The sequence below is a fragment of the Macaca nemestrina genome, chromosome 8, assembly GCF_043159975.1.
Source record: "Macaca nemestrina isolate mMacNem1 chromosome 8, mMacNem.hap1, whole genome shotgun sequence".
NCBI classification, from domain to species: domain Eukaryota; kingdom Metazoa; phylum Chordata; class Mammalia; order Primates; family Cercopithecidae; genus Macaca; species Macaca nemestrina.
The window spans coordinates 35,911,063-35,928,998 of record NC_092132.1 but is presented as its reverse complement, the minus strand read 5'-3'; the positions used below and the strand labels follow the sequence as shown (position 1 = coordinate 35,928,998).

The following is a 17,936-nucleotide window of genomic DNA, read 5'->3' as shown; positions in this document are numbered from 1 at the left end:
TTAAGCCCCTTGCTCAAAGGAAATCTTTAGGTGTGTAAGCAAACATGACAGTTAGGGTTCTGAATGGATCCATGCTGGGAGGTTGGGAGTGGACTAGAGCCTACAGATTGTTCCAGGGAAGGAGCTTATACCCTCTCAGGTGAACTGGAGGGCTGAAGAAGATAGTAGGTTCATGAAGAGCATATTTAGTAGCTAATACACTTGTTTTTGTCATTTACATAGTTTTTTTTAAATTTGAACTGATCTGTCCTAATACAATATGAAGAGACTTACTTTTTTCTTTGTGTAATTCCTTTCACTTTAATGTAACCAAAACTATCCCAAGCTTACAGCAACAGCTAGGCACTCCTTTTGTACTCAACTGTATTTTGATTTTTTTACATTGCCTTCTACTTTTTATCTTCCATCCCTCTTGGTCATGACCATTGGGCATACTCAATAACCAGAGTAAGTTTTGAGAGCTAGTAAAATGCTTTTTCACCAGACACCTTCGATCTTCTATAGCTTGAAGAAACACTCTATTCTAGGGACCTCCTTGACCGTCTTTTACCCTCATACAACACATTTGTTTCTATCCTTTCATACCCCCTGCTGACACTGCTCGTTCACCAGTGGAAACTTTTGCAGAGAAGCTCACTGAAAGTCTGCAGCCAGTCCAAGATTATCCCAGCCTTCCCTTTCAGGGGACTTCCTTTCAGGGAGTCTTTCGGTAGATGCTTTCCTTATGTACATTGATCAGATCACACCAGCTCTGAGAGGTTCCCAGAGTTCTTAGAGCTTCCGTAGAGCTAGTACAGCATTAAACAAATTGCCGGAGTTTACAAGTCTTTTAAATGGAAATAGTGGTTGTAAGGATTGAGACTGTACGTAAGTGTTCAGTATAAGCACTCAATAGTTGGAAGTTGGTATGAGGCCCTGTATACTTCCCACATCTCACCATTCAGTGGTATTGGCAACGCCTTCCCTGCAAAGAGTGGGAGAAGTTGCCTAATTTTGCAGTATTTTATACACATCTTTAAATTGAACTTGAAATTTAGCAAGACAGAGAACATTTATTGTAAGTCTGAGTCTTTGACTAATTATATCAATGACTCTTAGCAATCTTGTAAGAGAGATATTACCCTTATTTCACATATAAGGAAACCAAGGCTTAGAAAATAAATTGTGTACTTGATTAATGGGATGGAAAATAGCAGCTTTTGAGAGGAGGTTATAATAGTGGTTAATCAATAGTCTATGTGGACTATGATTTCTAAGGCCTCTCTTGATGGAACTATGAGCTGCCAAAAAGCCTTTTAAAGTTTCTCCTAGTTCTTAATGAAGATAGCATTACAAATTATAGAAGATAATACCAATTTGTGTTTTCTAGTAATTTAATAAATATGAAGAAAATTAGCTTGGTTTTTATTTTCATATAAATGACAACTGTTGAATATCAGTGCCATATAATTATGTATTTTGCAGTTAATTTGGGTCAGATAAGGCAAAATGAAATGTGGTTTATATTCACACACCTGCAGAAATAAGCCAATTAGCTCACTTGATGGGGTCATAATTATAATGAGGTCAAGACCACAGGTTCTATGCATGTGCAGACCAGTATTGTACCTAGAGGCCTTCCTGCTACAAACTGTCCCTGACCTTGTCAGTTATTAGCGAGTGTCTTTAGGTTTTGGTTGAGAGAATGAATGGCACAGAAGAGAACATCTCCTTGTGTAGAAAATTCAAAGGACATACTCTGATCAGTATGTTGACTTAATTCTTGGAGCAATTTTGGCTCTTTATAAGATATTAACTACTGCCCATGATTAGTTTTATTTGTTAAAATATTCAGACCTTAATTTGAATTCTTATACAGCAATGCCATTTCCAAACCTGTTGACTATTCCTGAATAAACGCAGTGCTTACCTATTTTATGGAGAAAACGCCATCATCAGATATAGTGGCCTCTGAAATTAACTCAGCATTTTATTGCAGTGCTAAGTGAAGATGTGCATAAGAATACAGATATATTTAACTTGTCACATTTAAGTTTAAAATGTGAAAATACAAGTGCTTTTATTGCTTTGTGAGGTTCTGCAGTGCATCTGAACCTTGTAATTACCTAATCTGTCTTGATTAGAAGGAGCCCTTATAGAGTGAGACAGTGCATGGGCGATCATTTTTAAAACTTGTCCATGTACAACTTCCAGTGGGAGATGTAAAAATTATTGTCTGCTTTCATTTTTCATTTTCTGTATACAACCAACAAGCTAGAAATAATGTGCTGGTTCAGAAAAATTAAAGGTCAGTTTAAAATGCCAGCACCTATTGTTTACTGTAGAAAGTGAGGCTGGCAAACCGTTTCAAACACTGTGAGCTATTTAATTGTGAGGAAGGGGAAGGAGGTTCTTAACTGCACCATCAAATTAGAGAAGCCATGATACCTACTTTTAATATTCACAAGGTGAGTCAGACTTGATTTTATAATGCATCGTCATCTTATATGTATCATGATAGTCCCAGATACTTACATGGCTTCTATAATCTGAGGGAGAGAGAATGAGGTCCTCTTCATAGTTAAACCAATAGAGCACTGGCAGACAAATTTTGTAACAAAGGTTTAGAAAACAATTCTGTTAAGCATTCCTTATTTAGGGCAATAGAGAAACATATCTTCAGCATTAACCAGAGCAGTATTTCAATTAACAGTTTTCATATATGAGATCTTACATGAACTGAAAGTTTTCAAAGAACCTGGTATATAGGGAAATGACATGCAAGTCATTCTCAGAAGTAATACCAGGACCCGCGCAGGGGGTAGGGGGAGGTCAGTGGCAGGGCTTCCAGCCTGTATGCTCATTTGTATGTGTTTTATATATTGGAGTTTTTAAATGTCTAAAATACGCGTTAAAGTTGTACATCTTTTAACAAACTTGAATGCTACTAAAAATATTTCAATCTTCTAACAAAAACTCTTCTAAGTAGCACTTAAACCTTTTTTAAATTTTAAAATTCTTTGAAGTTATTGTAACCATTATAACAATCATTATGATTGTGGGAAAATCAGTGCACAGCAGTACATCCAGTGGGTTTAAAATAATTACCTGATACAAGCCTGTTTTATTCTATTTGGACTTTCTAATTGTTTTTGTTCAGGACAATTGAGAGTCTGATGACATTCTTTCAAGATTTGTTATAAACTATTAATTTCCTAGGCTACTGCCTCATTGTGCACATTTTGCCGGCAAGATTGGAAGGAAATAAAATTTTTTCAAGTGCTCACTGACCCAAAATGGAAATGGGAAACTACCCCAAATCTTTCAAAATGAAAAACCCTCAAGAGGAAGACATATCAGACCCAACCACTACTTAGGCAGGGCAAATGATAAATGCAAATCACAGACTTCCTTTTTCTTCTGCCACAAATGTCAGAAACGCTTGGCATCTGAGTGCATTGCATTTTTTTCCCTCTTTTCTGAACAGCTCAACTTGGAAAGGTCAACATATCCCTTTGGGAAAAATCTTTTCTTATAAATTGGAATGTTTGCACACGTAACTGTAGGAAATGTTTAACATTTGCTTTCATGGGACAGCAATTTGTTCAATAGAGTGGGATTGTTCTTGTTTTTTCCATTTTCCTGCCTGTTTGTACATCACAGGCACTCTAATTACTGAAAGCAACTTCGAGGCACTTCTTTCTATGGAATCAGATCATCCTATCCACAAAACCAGCCAATGCCTTGGGCTTCCAAAAGGCAAACATGTTCCATCTTTTAGTTACTCCAAGGGACTCATTTGTGAGAGACTGTTCTGAATAAAAGCAGTAATTTTCCACAGACTATACAGCTGAAACCCTGAAGAAGGAGGAGAGGGAGGGTGAGGGGGTGTCCAGTGTCTCCAATGGGTTGTTTGAATCTTTTGGTTTATGTAAAGGAGGATATAGGACATTAAGACGATAAAACTGTTTGCTATGGGTGATCAGCTGCATCCAATCTGACAATAAATATTTGTGGTTTGTGGAGAATTCTTTCTAACCAGAGCCTATCCTTTCCCTCCAACTTGAATTGATGAAGAACAATGCTGAGTTTGTGTAGTTATATTTGTTTATATGGAAACAAGCAGATATTCAAAACAGGCTTATAATTTTTTTAAATAAAAATGCTCTTAGCAATGACTTAAAATAAGCACAAGGAGGGACTTTAAGGAAGATACCAGTATCTAAGTATTGATCTGGGCAGGACTACAGGAAGGGACCTGAGTCAGCATGGCTCATTATTTTGGGACACTTCCGATTATTCACCTCCAGAAATAGTTTCCCTTCCATTTCAAACAAATCCTTCTACTGCTGACGAGAGCTGCAAGATGTGTAAATACAAATGTGTGTGCTTGAGACACGTGTGTATTTCAGTAGAAATGTCCTATCAGAGACAAACCATCTCTCCTCACGCACATATTCCCATGCCCTGGATCCTATCCCTTCTTTTCAAGGGCTCTCCTTCCTCAATTAATTTATAATTTTTTATTATTTTATTCCCTCCTATGTCATTAATTTGTTTCTCTTCATTGACCCAATCACAAAAGCATACAAACATGTTCTGTCTCTTCTCAATATTGAAAAATTAACCTTTGACCTTATATCTCCTTTTAACTACCACTCAATTTCCTATTCTCCTTCATTGTAAAACTTAAAAAAAGTCAGCAGCACATATTTCTTTCCACTTTCTCTCTTCCATTCACTCTTCAACCTGCTCCAATTGGCCTTCCATCCCCATTTCTCCAAGGACTGATCTTGACACAGTCACTAAGACCTTGCTGTCAAAGCCAGTGACTATGTAACTATTCTCATACTACTACTCAATCTCTTGGTGGGACTTCAACACAATTGACTGTTCCATTCTTCTTGAATTACTCTCTTCTCTTGGTTTTTATACTACTAGTCACCTAGTTTTGCTCTTACATTTTGGGCTGTTATTTCTTTGGCTGTTTTGTTGGTTCTTCATATTCCACCTCTACCTAAATGTGGAAGTACCTCAAAAATCCATTTTTGACCTTTTTGCCTTCTCTACACTCTTCCTGGATGACCTCATTTGTTCCCATGGTTTTAATTACCACACAAATGCCAGAAAGGTTCAGTGTTACAACTCTACTCCTGACAGCTCCCTTGATTTTCACATTTATATATACAGTTACTCTTGATGCCTCCACATAGATATTTTAATAGACATCTCAGTTTTATTTTCCCAAACTTGTTTCTCTTGAACTCTTCCCATTCTGAGCAAATGCGGCCACCACTGATCCAATTGCTCGAGCCAAAAACCTGAGTCACCCCTATTTTTTTTCTTTTCCTTACTCCACATTTAATCCATCAGCAAATCACATTAGTTCTATCTTCAAGCTATATCTGTAATTATTCAACTTAATCTCTGTATCTCCTTCCACCTCGAAATTGGCATCATCTCTCATCTGGACATTACAATAGACCCCTAAATGGTGTCCCTGAATAAACTGAAACCTCTACCATGGTTTATGTGACCCCATATGAAGCAGCTTCCTGTCTACTCCAACTTTCTCCTTCCTTCTCACTCTGCTCCAGCCACACTGACCTCCAGGATGCTCCTGTCACATGGTGAGCCCATTCTATCTGATGGCCTTTGAATTTGTTGCTCTTGCAACAAGATTTTGTCCCATATTTTCTCATGATTGACTCTTTTTCATCCATTCCCACCAACGTTATTTCTTCAGAGATGTGTCCCTTGTTTTCACCTCTGCCACACTTGGTCAAAACACCTTATTTCCTTTGAGGCATTTACCACTATCTGAAACCATCTTTTGTTTATTCGATGGCATGTTGTGTCCCTCACAGACACAGAACGTAAGCTTCCTGAGGACAGAAACCTTGTCTGTCTCCTTCACTATTTAAGACCCATCCTGGAAAGTGCCCAGTTAGCATCGGAGTACCTGGTATTTGCTGGATTAATTCATTCAACAGCAATTTTTAGACTTTCCACTGTGTACCAGGTACTGTATCAAGTTATTTTTAAATTTTTAAATCTTGTTTTTAGAAAACTAAAATATTTTTTAAATATTTTGGGCATCCCCAGTAGGTGTCTATATAGGGCTCATGAGATTTTGGTACAGGCAGGCAATGTGCATGTAATAGTCACATCACGAAAGATGGGGTATCCATCCCCTCAAGCATCCTTTGTGTTAAAAACAATCCAATTATACTCTTTTAATTATTTTAATATATGCAATTAAATTATTACTGATTATAGGTTCCCTGTTGTGCTATCAAATTCTAAGTCTTATTATTTCATTTGTTCTAGGTTCTTGACATACACCTGTGAACAAAACAGAACACAGATCCTTTCCCTCATGGAGCTAATATCTTAGTGGGAAAGATGGGTAATAACCAAGACATTGTAAGTAAAAGGGTGGTATGTTTAAAGGTGGTAAGTGCTATGGAAGAAGAGTTTCTGGATGAGGACTTAGGGTATTTTCCAGCCTCTTCCCTTTGTGTGGCAAATTAGAAAAGGCATTTGCTTTTGTAGACACTTGAAATCATGGCTTCTGGAGAGATGAGTTCTGAGATCCTGAACATTTTTCCTCTTTGAGGCTTAGCTCTCTTATGTGTATAAAATACTAATCTCAAAATTTTGGTGTAAGTACTAGATGAACATAGATCCAATACCTTCTCATCCCTTCCCAGCCACCCACCCTCATCCTATCATTCTGGGGAAGGAAGCTGTATGTCACTACCATATTCTCCCTCTCCTGAACACCTAGCATGCTTAAATCAACCCAACGTTCATGAAAACACTCAAGATGTACTTACTGCATAAACATGTAGACAAACTAGCGTATGGGCAATTTCAAAGTAAACAAAGCTACTTGTACTCAGAAATGATGCTTTTTAAGTAAGGGTAGGAAATCTTCACCTTTATTTAATAACTCTTTTTCCCTCTTTCTAATTTAATTCAATTTTTACAGACCCCTATTGATAAAGATGTTAGATCTGCTCTTCATTGTCTTTCTTATACATAGAAGTAAAATCACAGAGATAATTATTTTATAGGAGGATAAAACTTTTATTTAAATGGAAACACTAATCTTTATTTTCATCATGCTGAAGTGTGTGGTTACAATTTCCAACAAAACACTATATATAATAAGCAAAATAAGTTAGTACATTGTAAACTTATGCACAGTTTCATCAATTAACAGGTTAAGAACAAACAAGCCATTTAAGACTTTGTAGCTACATTTAGTAAAAAATTGCAGACACTCAAATCTTATCAACCCCAAGTAAGACACTAAAGAGCTATTCAAGACTTCTTCAAACCAATTACACAAATACATGTTTATTTTTGGTTACAGTCCCCTGCTATGCACAAGACCATTGGAATGCTGGAACGATTACACATTTTAAAACGGCACAAAGCAAAGCAAGGAGATAACATGCCAGCCTTAGAGAAGCTGTCTTGAAAGTGCAAACTGCATTTTCTCTTCCTGAACCACTAGGATAAGAACGGGTACCTCAGACGACACGGCAGGGTCATGAGCATGCTTTCTATACCGCACTGGTGGGACATTTACTAGAACCAGGTCTCCATGCCTTTGAAGATACCTCCGGTTTTAAACAGTGAACAGGCTTCAACTAAATATAGTGCAAATCAAATACCGAGGAGCAAAACGACAGAATAGAAACCGTCACAGATCGACCTCCTGTTTCTCTACCTGGCACAACCCACATGGGACACATTGGCACACAGTAACAACAACTTCTATTTAGGTTTTGATATGGAAGGCGGTGCGGCGGAGCGAATGCAGGGCAACCACGCAACAGCCCCTGAGCAAGGCCCCGATGTTATAGACAGGATCCGTTCCCCCTCTCTGAGTACTGAATGCCCACAGAACCGTGGGGACCACGGGGGCAGCCACAGCCAGGAGATCCACCAGGAAGCTGCTGCTCCAGTACTGCCTCACGACGCCCCCGCGAGCCAGTGGGATGACACCATCCAACCTCTCTTCCACGCAGGCTGCAAAATCCAGCTCTCTCATGAGGCGGTTTGCATGGACTTCTGCATCCACATTGGCGGACGGGGTCTCCACGGGAGACAAAAGGATGGCTGAGTTTGGATTTCTTGGAGTTAAATCAACCACTAAGGCAGAGAGGGACTCTGGGAAGCTCTCCATCGAGTCTGGTTCAGACTCATCAGGGGACGCCAAGCTCGAGGGACAGGGGTCCTGGAGCTTCTGCAGCACATTCTGAATGAGCTCCGAGATGGCGGGGCTGTAGGGCACCACGTCGGTCTGTACGGCTCGCTCCACCACCACACTGCCCTCCTCCAGACCCATGACCATGGGCAGCAGCTGCAGGACATTAGCCCCAGGGGTGGAATGCACAAGCTCCAGGTCACCAGATTCTGTGGTGGTGGCTGTTACCATCTCATCAAACAAATCTGTGCCATCGGCTATGCTATCTCCCACCAGTAGCTCCCTGTCAACCCCTTCCCCAGCAACCTGCTCTTCCAGAGATAACCCATCTGCCATTGTGTCAAGAGGGGGGTTGAGGGTTAAACTCTTCTCTGGGGAATCACATGGAAAATCTAGGCACAGTTCGTCCCTCAGAGAGCCACTGTGTGCCATCTCCATGCTCTGAAGGAGAGACTCCAACTTCTTGTTTTGGATGTTTATGTCCACAAAATATTTCTGAATGCCTTTATCTTTATCAGCCAAGCTGCTCCGCATGGTTTCGATGACCTGTTTGAGCTGTTTAATCTCTTTCCTGGCTTCTTTGAGTGCCAACTGGGCCTCTACCCGGTGGCACTCCTCCTCAATCCAGTCCTCTCGCATGCGGGCCAGCTGGGACTTAAGCTCCACGATTTCACTTTCCCTAGAGTGCCAAGACAAGCATGGTTAATAAAAAAATAAAATACCTTTGAACTGGGCAACAGGCAGTTCTGGCACAGAGCCAAGAACTCATACTCTTCCACTTGAAATACAGATGTGAAATCAGTTTTGAATGCAGGGAACTCAAGAGAACACAGAAAACTTGAGAAAACACTCCAGCCTAAACTTAAAGAAACAGTACATTTTCTCTTTGGCAGAGATTAGCCATGAACTTTCTCTTTAATTGTAGAATGGCTAAAGTAATAATAGTCATCAGAATCAGAATCAAAATAGCTACCACAATTTTTTTGAGTACCCATTATGAGTCAGATATTGCACTGTTACAAGTCTTATCGTCTACTCAATCCTTAATATTTAAAATGTTATTATTAGAACATCTTAGCATCTGTTAGCGTGTTTCTATCTCCATAGCCTACTCTTTCCAAATGTCTATAGTTTGTGGAAGAAAAGGCCAGTTCACTTTTAATTACCTATCAAAGACAGAAGGTAGACTGATAAGTTTTAGCCTTGCTAAATTGTTCGGATGATATTCCAATGATAAACATTTTTGAAATCATAAAATGCTACACATGGCAGGGACTTTACATGTTGACAAGCTGCTTATTCTATCTCCTCTCAGATGGGATAATATTGAATTCATCCTACACTAAGGAGAAGCGATCCTACTTTTTAGATCCTTCACAGGACAACCCTACTTCAAGATCTTTGCATATAAATTCTTTCTTACATATAATTTTTTCATAGTCAGTCCTTACATTCTCAGTGGATATGAAGATAGGGTAGTCAGGATCCTCATATATATGAAGAGACATCAATATTTTTCATTTAAGTTTAGGCTAGAATATTTTCCCAAGTTTTACTGCATTCCCATTCCTTCCTCCCTTGAGTGCTCCAATCCTCCTACGGACTGGGCAAATCACAGACCAAACACTTCCGGACTTAAGGTCTAACTCACCCCAGAGGAGAGTTTGGGTCTCAAGTCTATTTCAGACAGATGATGAACCAGATTAATTCGGAAGATGAAAAATGTCCCTTCCTCACAGTCTGCGCCCTTATCTATCCACAGTTTTAGCAACCAAGGTCATTGAGTTTTCTCTATTTCTTTGTGGCAGCAGCAGAGCAGGTTTGGGCTGATCAGGTAGCCCAGACTCTTAGAGAATGCAAATGCCACCCTCACCCTGAGCTCACAGCTACCCTGGTCAGAGCTTTCCTGGTCTGTTCCAAAATGTTCCAGGGGAAAACCATCAAGCAGAAAAACTGGCCTGCTGCCCAGATGTCAAAAGTCTTCTCCCTCAGATAAGATCTCTTAAGCATGGGCTTTTTTTTTTTTTTTTTTTTCCAACCTTAACACTTGGCCAAGAACAATGAGCCCCTTCCTTCAGCACAAAAATAGCATGCAGGAATTACAATGCACACAGATATCCATTCGTGCACGGATATAAACAGGGCTTAATTGGTCCACGGTGTGTGACCCATTCTGCTGGAAGTATGGGATTGTTCGCTCACGTGTTTTTGCCATTTAAAAATAGTCATGCACACACCCGATTATTTCACATCAAAGCTGTATACACTGCAAAACAACAACAACAAAAAGGATCCCCTCTAACCGACGGGTCTCCCTGAACTCCTGAAACAGCCAAATCACACAGAATTATGAAATGGCTCTTTTCAGAGGCTGATTTAAAAATCTGACAAAAATTGAATACAATCATTTTTTCTTTTCTATCTTTCTATAGTTTGGGTTCATGTTTCATTTTATGGAGAAAGAAACTGTCCTACACCCCACTGTGCAAGGACGGCAGATTCACCTTTCATGGAGTCGGCGCTCAGATTCCTTCAGCTTGGTTTTGAGGTGTCTCACTGTAACCTCTTTCTGCTGCAGAGGAGTCAAATACTGCTCTGGATTTGGGGGTCTGACACCATGATTTTCACCGCAAGACATGTACCTTCCAGAACGCCTGAAACAATCCAAGTAATGAAATGTTACTTTTTGCCATTTCCTTTTCTATAAAAAGAAGAGTAACACAGAGTGTTATCAGCTGAATGTTTGTGTCCCTCCAGAATTCATATGTTGAAATTCTTACCCCAATATGATGGTATTAGGTGGTGAGAACTTTGGGAATTAGCTCATAAGGGTGGAGCCTTCATAAATGGGATTAGTGCTCTTATAAAAGGAACCCCAGAGAGCTTTCTAGCTTTCTTTTTACACCCTGTGAGGTTACACTAAGAGGTGAGCAGTCTGCAGCCCAGAAGACAGCCCTCCCCAGAACCATACCTTGCTGGCACCCTGATCTCAGACCTAACCCTATAATATGTAGCCCATGGTTCTCAAAAGATATGGACCAACGTCTAGGGTACTTTGTTATAGCTACCCACATTGACCCAGACACAGCTAACAGCTTGAGAAGGAATGGCAGCTATGTGCTGGAGTCTTAAGCCTCAATAATGGCTGACGTCACTTCAGAAGGTGAGCTGTAATAGAACTGCAGATCTTAAGACTGTTAATTACTTTGAAGATTGAAGGCGGTATTTGTGTACTTATGGAGAGAATAGGGACAGTGGAGGAGGAGAATTTTCTATGGCTTAGGAATGTTCTCATACAAAATAATGCACCATTGTCCAGATGCCTGAGCTGTCAGTTCAGAGTAACAGGCAGCACAATGGGCGAGGGTCAGGGGATGGGCCTGGGCAGAAGAGAAGGAAGCAAGCAAGATGACCTAAGTTTCCGCACAGTGTGCCACTGCCTAAAGATCCTGATGGCTATTTGCTGAATGCAAGTTGTTCTAAAATCAATCCCTGCTGTGAGTATGCCAGTTTGGAGGAAATGGAAAGGTCCTTCTTCTGAAGGGGAGAAGTTTCTTCCTCTACTTAACTGTCCCCAATGTGTTTTGTAAGAGAGGCTCAATGTTTTACAAAACAGCCCTTGCTGGAATCTTGGCCCCTCTCAGGCCTGGCTGGGAGCTGGGCATCTCTGCTGTAAGAGAGCTGACTGACGAGAATAGGGATGCCCAGCAGGAAGAAGGCTGAAGGAGGAAGGCGGCCAGCTCCTTCCCTGACTCTGGACCCAGTCCCAGCCACCGTGCTGCCGGCTCCCTGAGCACCTGCCTGCCTCCAAGATGACCTGTGTCCATGCCCACTGTCCAGTCCTCCTGTCATGGCCTCTTTGGAAATGCAGTTCCTTCTTTCTGCTCCACACTCCCTACAACCTCATATGAATTAACTTCTTGCTTGCTCTTCAGACCTCAATTCCACTTCACTTTCTCAGGGAGGCCTCCCCGGATCGCTCCAGACTGAGTTGGACCCCTCCCCACCTTTCACACACCCCTGTAGCAACAGGTGCCTACAGAATCATCTTAAGTTGTTTTTGTTTGTTTGTTTGTTTGTTTGAGATGGAGTCTTGCTCTGTTGTCCAGGCTGGAGTTCAGTGGTGTGATCTTGGTTCACTGGAACCTCAGCCTCCCAGGTTCAAGCAATTCTTCTGCCTCAGCCTCCTGCTGCCTCTGTGGCATTTTCTCTCCCTATCCAGGAACTGCTTAGATTGCTGCGCATTGTTAGAAATTGTGGCTTGTGCTCTTTCTGCAGCAGCCCTTGAAGAATCAGCCGAATGTCCGAAAGAAAAGTGCAGTGTCTTGTTGCAGAATCAGGCAAGGGATCAAGAGTTGTATAACCCTTATTTTCTTTTTAAAAGAAAATCTTACCAAGTAGGACAAACTAAGATGCATGAATTAAGCAGGACTCACCTCATGATGGGGCTACAGTCGCTTCCTTTGTAGGAGCCTGAATTGCTACTGCTTGGGGAAGAAGGTGCATAACTGGGATGGATATTGACAGGGCTCAGCTGATTCCTGCACAGCATGGACAGAAGGTCCTTTTCCCGTGGGGATGATGGGCTGCTGCCAGGCTTGTGTGACGAAGCTCCATTACTCCGCCCATGAGGACCTCGACTGGGAAAAGCATGAAAAATGTTAAAATCCTTGGGGCTACAGATGCCCAAGGGCTAATGTCTTACTCCCTAAATCTAAGGAAATCCAATTTATGGAGTTGAAAGGGGCAATACGATTATTTGTGTAGACTTTCCTTCGGAGCGGCCTTCTTCCCACCTGCCTGGTATTTTCTAGCCTTGTGTCATCAGCACAAGCAACCTCTCCCTCTGTTGTTCTTTCAAATAGTTTCTGGCCATAAAGCTTGTTTTGGATTACACCCAATAGCCTGCTAAGAACATACACAATGTAGAATATTGATTTAGCTCAGGTTTATTTTGGACGTTGTTTTCAAGATGTGGTTTTTGTTCTAGTCCACCTGTTTCAGTTTAGAAATATTTGTGTTTGGTTCACGTCAGGGTAAGAAAATTAATGTGGCTCATTTGGAGGATGGGGGAAGGTGGTAGCACATAAAGGAGGAGGAGAAAACAGGGCAGATAAACAGCACTCATAAATGCATCATCGGTAATTTTGATCACTTAAATTTTTTTTTCATTTCTTTCTAGCCCCAATGACTTAAGACAACTTTTGTCATTTAACTGCTGAAATACTGTAACAGCCCCATCTTGGGTCTCCTGCCTCTTGCTTTGCTCCCTCCAGTAGAAGGTTGGCTTGTGGCTGGAGTGGCCTTTCAAAACGGAGTCTGATTCAATGTCCTCCTCAAAGCCTTGCCATGGTTCCCCACTGCCCCCAGAACAAAGGCCAGCCTCCTTAAGATGGTTCACAAGGTCTAATCCCACCACTCCACCCAACCCCATCCTCCACCACTCCTCCCTCCTCCCTCTGTACTACAGCATTCCAAATGACTTACAGTTTCCTGAAGGATCCATGCTTGACCATCCTTAGGTTTTTGAACTCATAATCTCCTCTGCTTAGAATGTTCTCTTGCTCCCTTCCCTAAGCCCCTGGATACCAGGATATTTCCTACTTCGAGACTGATGGGAACCTACTCTAAAGAGCCTTCTCTATATTCTTCCTTTCCTAGGCCAGTGTAGGGGCACTCCTTAATGCTCTCTAAAACTCTGTGCAAATTTCTACCATTGGACTTATCACATGGCATCACAACTGCATACTTATTTGTCCTTCCTGCTAGCCTAGGGCATCCTTGAGGGCAGGAACAGCCTGTTCTTTCTACCCTCCTACTTTTGATACATGGTAAGTGTTCCCTAAAGGACTGCTAAATAAATAAACCAGGTGTGAGTCACTGGCACTGCCACTTAGTAGGAACTTAGGCAAGTAAGCCACTTAACATGGAGATCAAAACACACACACACACCCCCCCACACACACACCTTTCCTACCTTCCTCACAGAATTGATGTGAAAATCAAATCAAAGAATGCATGTGAGTACATTCCACAAGCTATTAAGGGTGACTCAACTGTAGAGTATTATTAGATGATAAACTTGTTCAAACTTCACCGTTAATCCTGTTACAGAGATTTGACACCCACTAGTGTAAGGAAGCATCTTGAGAATGTTGAAATTACTTAAACAGGATAAAAATTCTATGTCAGGAATATTACTTGATGGCAAAAAAAAAAGAGAAAACAAGATAGCTTTCATATAGTAGTACTGCTTTCTGACAATCCTTTCTTTGCAATTTTAATTACAGCTGTATCCAACTGACATCTTAATGAGAAATGTGTGTAAATGTGAATGCAAGTGTGCGTGTGGGTATACTTGGCTTCGAAACCATGATTACTTATTTACAATAAAATATAATTTCAACTGGCTGTCAACCTTGCAAACCATACATAAATAAAACGTAACCCAGTTCTAAAGTTAAAGTTCTTTCCTTTTGAAATCATCCAAATGAATGCCGCTCTTCTCTTCGTGAGGACACTTTATATGGAACAGATGGGCTGATGGCTTTGTGACAAAACCAACTTCAGCAGCCCATAGTAGAAAGAACTTCATGAGTAGCTGAAAGGAACATGTACCCTGGTGTGCATTTTCTTTTCTACGCTTCAATTCTAAGTCTGGCATCAACCAGACTAGTTCTTAATCTGATTATGAGAAATATGGACGATTAGCTATTACATGTTAGGCAGGAATGTAAAGAGCTGTCCCATATTTTGACCTGGGGAATTTTATTACGAGTTAACTGCCACTGAGGACCTTCTGTGACCCTAGCACTGTTTCGGGTGCTTTCTGAATATTGATCAGGAAATAAATTATCAGACAGCTTGTAAGAGCTAACTTTTTAAAAAGAAGCAACATGCTTAAAAATATCAGTTCTCTTCATTTAGTAGTTCAAATGCTAACATATATAGGTGCAAACTCATTATAGGCATTGATAGGAAACATTTTCAAAGGAGACACTGAGATTCCATGTTTGTCATGGCCATGAACCGGCAAACCCAATGCTGTCCTCTTCAGCCCATCCCAGATCCTTTGGTCTGGTGGACAAGAAAAACACAGTCCACAAAAAGGAGAGAAAATTCTGCTGACCTTGAACCCTTCTACAAACCTGAATATGTAACTAGAAGGTCAGAGACAGAGGAGTGTAGAAGAAACCTCATGAGTGACTCAGGTGAATTTCGATTCCCTGACCATGGCTCTGGACTTCAGGTAATATCATTGTTATCACCATCATCATCACCACCATCATCACCATGATCTAGGGTTGAACTGTGTTACCCCCTGCAAATTGGTATGTTGAAGCCCTAACTCCCAGTACCACAGAATAACGGGGCTTTAAAAAAGTGACTAAGTTAAAATGAGGCAGTTAGAGTGGACCCTAATCCAGTTTAACTGGTGTCCTTATACAAAGAAGGAATTTGAACAGACATAAACAGAAGGAAGATGATGTAGAGACACAGGGAGAAGATGGCCACTACAAGCCAAGGAGAGGAGCCTCAGAAGAAGCCAACAGACATCTTGGTGTCAGACTTCCATTTCCAGAACTGTGAGTAAATACATTTCTGTTGTTTAGGCCATCCAGTCTATGGTGCTGGGTTATGCAGCCCTAGCAGACTAATATAATCACCACCACCATGATTACCACCATAACCACCACCACCAGTAGCAGCAGCAACAGCAACAGTACCACGTCTCTTAGTATTACTTTCACCCCTACTGACAAAAACCACCTTTTACCAACGCTTTCACTGAGTTCTGGGCATCATGTCAAGCACTCACATATATCATCTCATTTAACGCAGTGAGGTAAGATGCTATTATTATCCCATATCCCAAAACAGGAAACTGAGGCTTGGGGTCATACACCTGATAAATAATGGAGGTTAACCTCAATCCCAGGTCTGTCTGACTCCAAATCCCAAGAGTTTTCTTTTTCTGTCTCATTTTTATCTTCCAAACAGATTTGTGTTTTAGTTAAGAAAGACAATTCCTTAGCAATATCAGCAGAGTTGCCCTTCTATGAGACAAGATGATCTGTACGCCTTTAAAATTTTGTTTTAAAAATAACTTGTCAAAAATATTCTCACCAACTCCACTTATTCCTCTCATTCCCCAACGACTGACCAATCTTCCTGTTAGCCTTCCTTCAGGGAGCTAATTCTCCACAGAGAAAATTCATTCTCTACATGGGGAAGCAGCCAATTGAAAGGATCACAAACTACTAGAGTTTGGCAGGGATAGCCAGCTACTCTTGAGGAGCTGCCCACCCATGCATGGCCCTCCGGAACACAAAATTTACGTGAAATGCCTGAGATAGTCCATGACCAAAATCTACCAATGGTACTCTGTGCCTCAGTGAGATTCTTTTATTTATTTACTTTATTTATTTATTTATTTGAAACAGAGGCTTGCTCTGTTGCCCAGGACTAGAGTGCAGTGGTGCTATCTTGGCTCACTACAACCTCTGCCTCTCAGGTTCAAGCAATTCTCCTGCCTCAACCTTCCGAGTAGCTGGGATAACAGGCACCAACCTACATGCCGGGCTAATTTTTTTTTTTTTTTTTTTTTTGTATTTTTAGTAGAGACAGGGTTTCACCATATTGGCCAGGCTGGTCTTGAACTCCTGAACTCAATTGATCCACCCGCCTCGGCCTCCTAAAAGCACTGGGATTATAGGTGCAAGCCACTGCACCTGGCCGAGATTTTTAAAAACTGAGGATAATAGATAGAACACTGCCATTTTTCAATTTTCCATCTATTAATTTTTGTTAAACCTTTGAAGTCTATTATTGCTTGGCTATAACGGATACTAATATAAGCATTCATCTGATTTGCATATAATTATATTTGGCTATTTTATGTTCAACATATCAAATTTTGATCACTTAAAGAAAGCATGAATTCTAGACTAGAATATTTTCTCTTAGTCACTCTGTATTATTGACACAACCTTGGAATTTAACCACAAACACAAATTCCTTTGAAACATTTAAATTGGCTTCATCTACAGGCCTTCCTTTTTTCTTTTAGCCTTTCTATATTGTTTGATACTTTGTTCCAGGTGTATGTCATAATTTCTTGAATGGGTTGTATAAATGGCTTGTTCTCAGAGCAAGCCACATCTGATGTACACAGAATGTTTACATTCATGTCCTATAATCCCAGAGGCACTTTATTGCCAAAATGGGGGTGGTGGGTGGGGCTGGGGATAGAGCAATTGTGCTTTTTTACTGTGGACTTCACTCTTTCATTACAGGTTTGTCTGGCTTCAGCTGTATTTTTAATGATAAAACTGTGCCCTGGGCGGTCTCAGGTCACCTTATAAACATCAGCTAAATCTTCGGCTCACCCAAGAGAAATAGAAAATATTTGCTTGTTGAGTCCTGGAAAGGTAGACTTTTGGAAACTAAATAGATTTTCTCCAGGAAGAAACCTTAAAAAGTCACACAGTCCAACTGTCTTTTGGACACCGTGGCCCAGGAGAATCAAGTGACGTGACAAAGTCAGAAGCCAGGTCCCCTCATGTTCCGTGGCTCCCTCCATAGCTTCCTTTAAGTCTCTGCTCAGAGCTCAGTTCATCACTGAGGTATCCTAGGACCTGCCAAGCTAAAATATATCACAAACCACATTACTCTCTATCTCCTTCCCCTGAGTGTTTTTAAAATAATTATATTATTTTTCAATTTATTGTCCTTC

At 40.8% G+C, this 17,936-nt stretch overlaps 1 protein-coding gene across 10 annotated transcripts in view; it reads right to left on the bottom strand.

The window, feature by feature from the left end:
• Positions 1-7,046: 7,046 nt before the first annotated feature.
• The window catches only part of LOC105475969 (syntabulin), a 116,721-nt gene continuing 105,831 nt past the window's right edge, over positions 7,047-17,936 (bottom strand). For all 10 annotated transcript variants that reach the window (XM_011731502.2, XM_011731499.2, XM_011731506.2 and 7 more), the window contains 3 exons: positions 12,637-12,840; positions 10,705-10,854; positions 7,047-8,879 (listed from right to left, as the gene is read on the bottom strand). In XM_011731502.2, the coding sequence (XP_011729804.1) occupies positions 7,772-8,879; positions 10,705-10,854; positions 12,637-12,840 (1,462 nt within the window). In that variant the 3' untranslated portion in view covers positions 7,047-7,771. The remainder of the gene's footprint in view (positions 8,880-10,704; positions 10,855-12,636; positions 12,841-17,936) is intronic.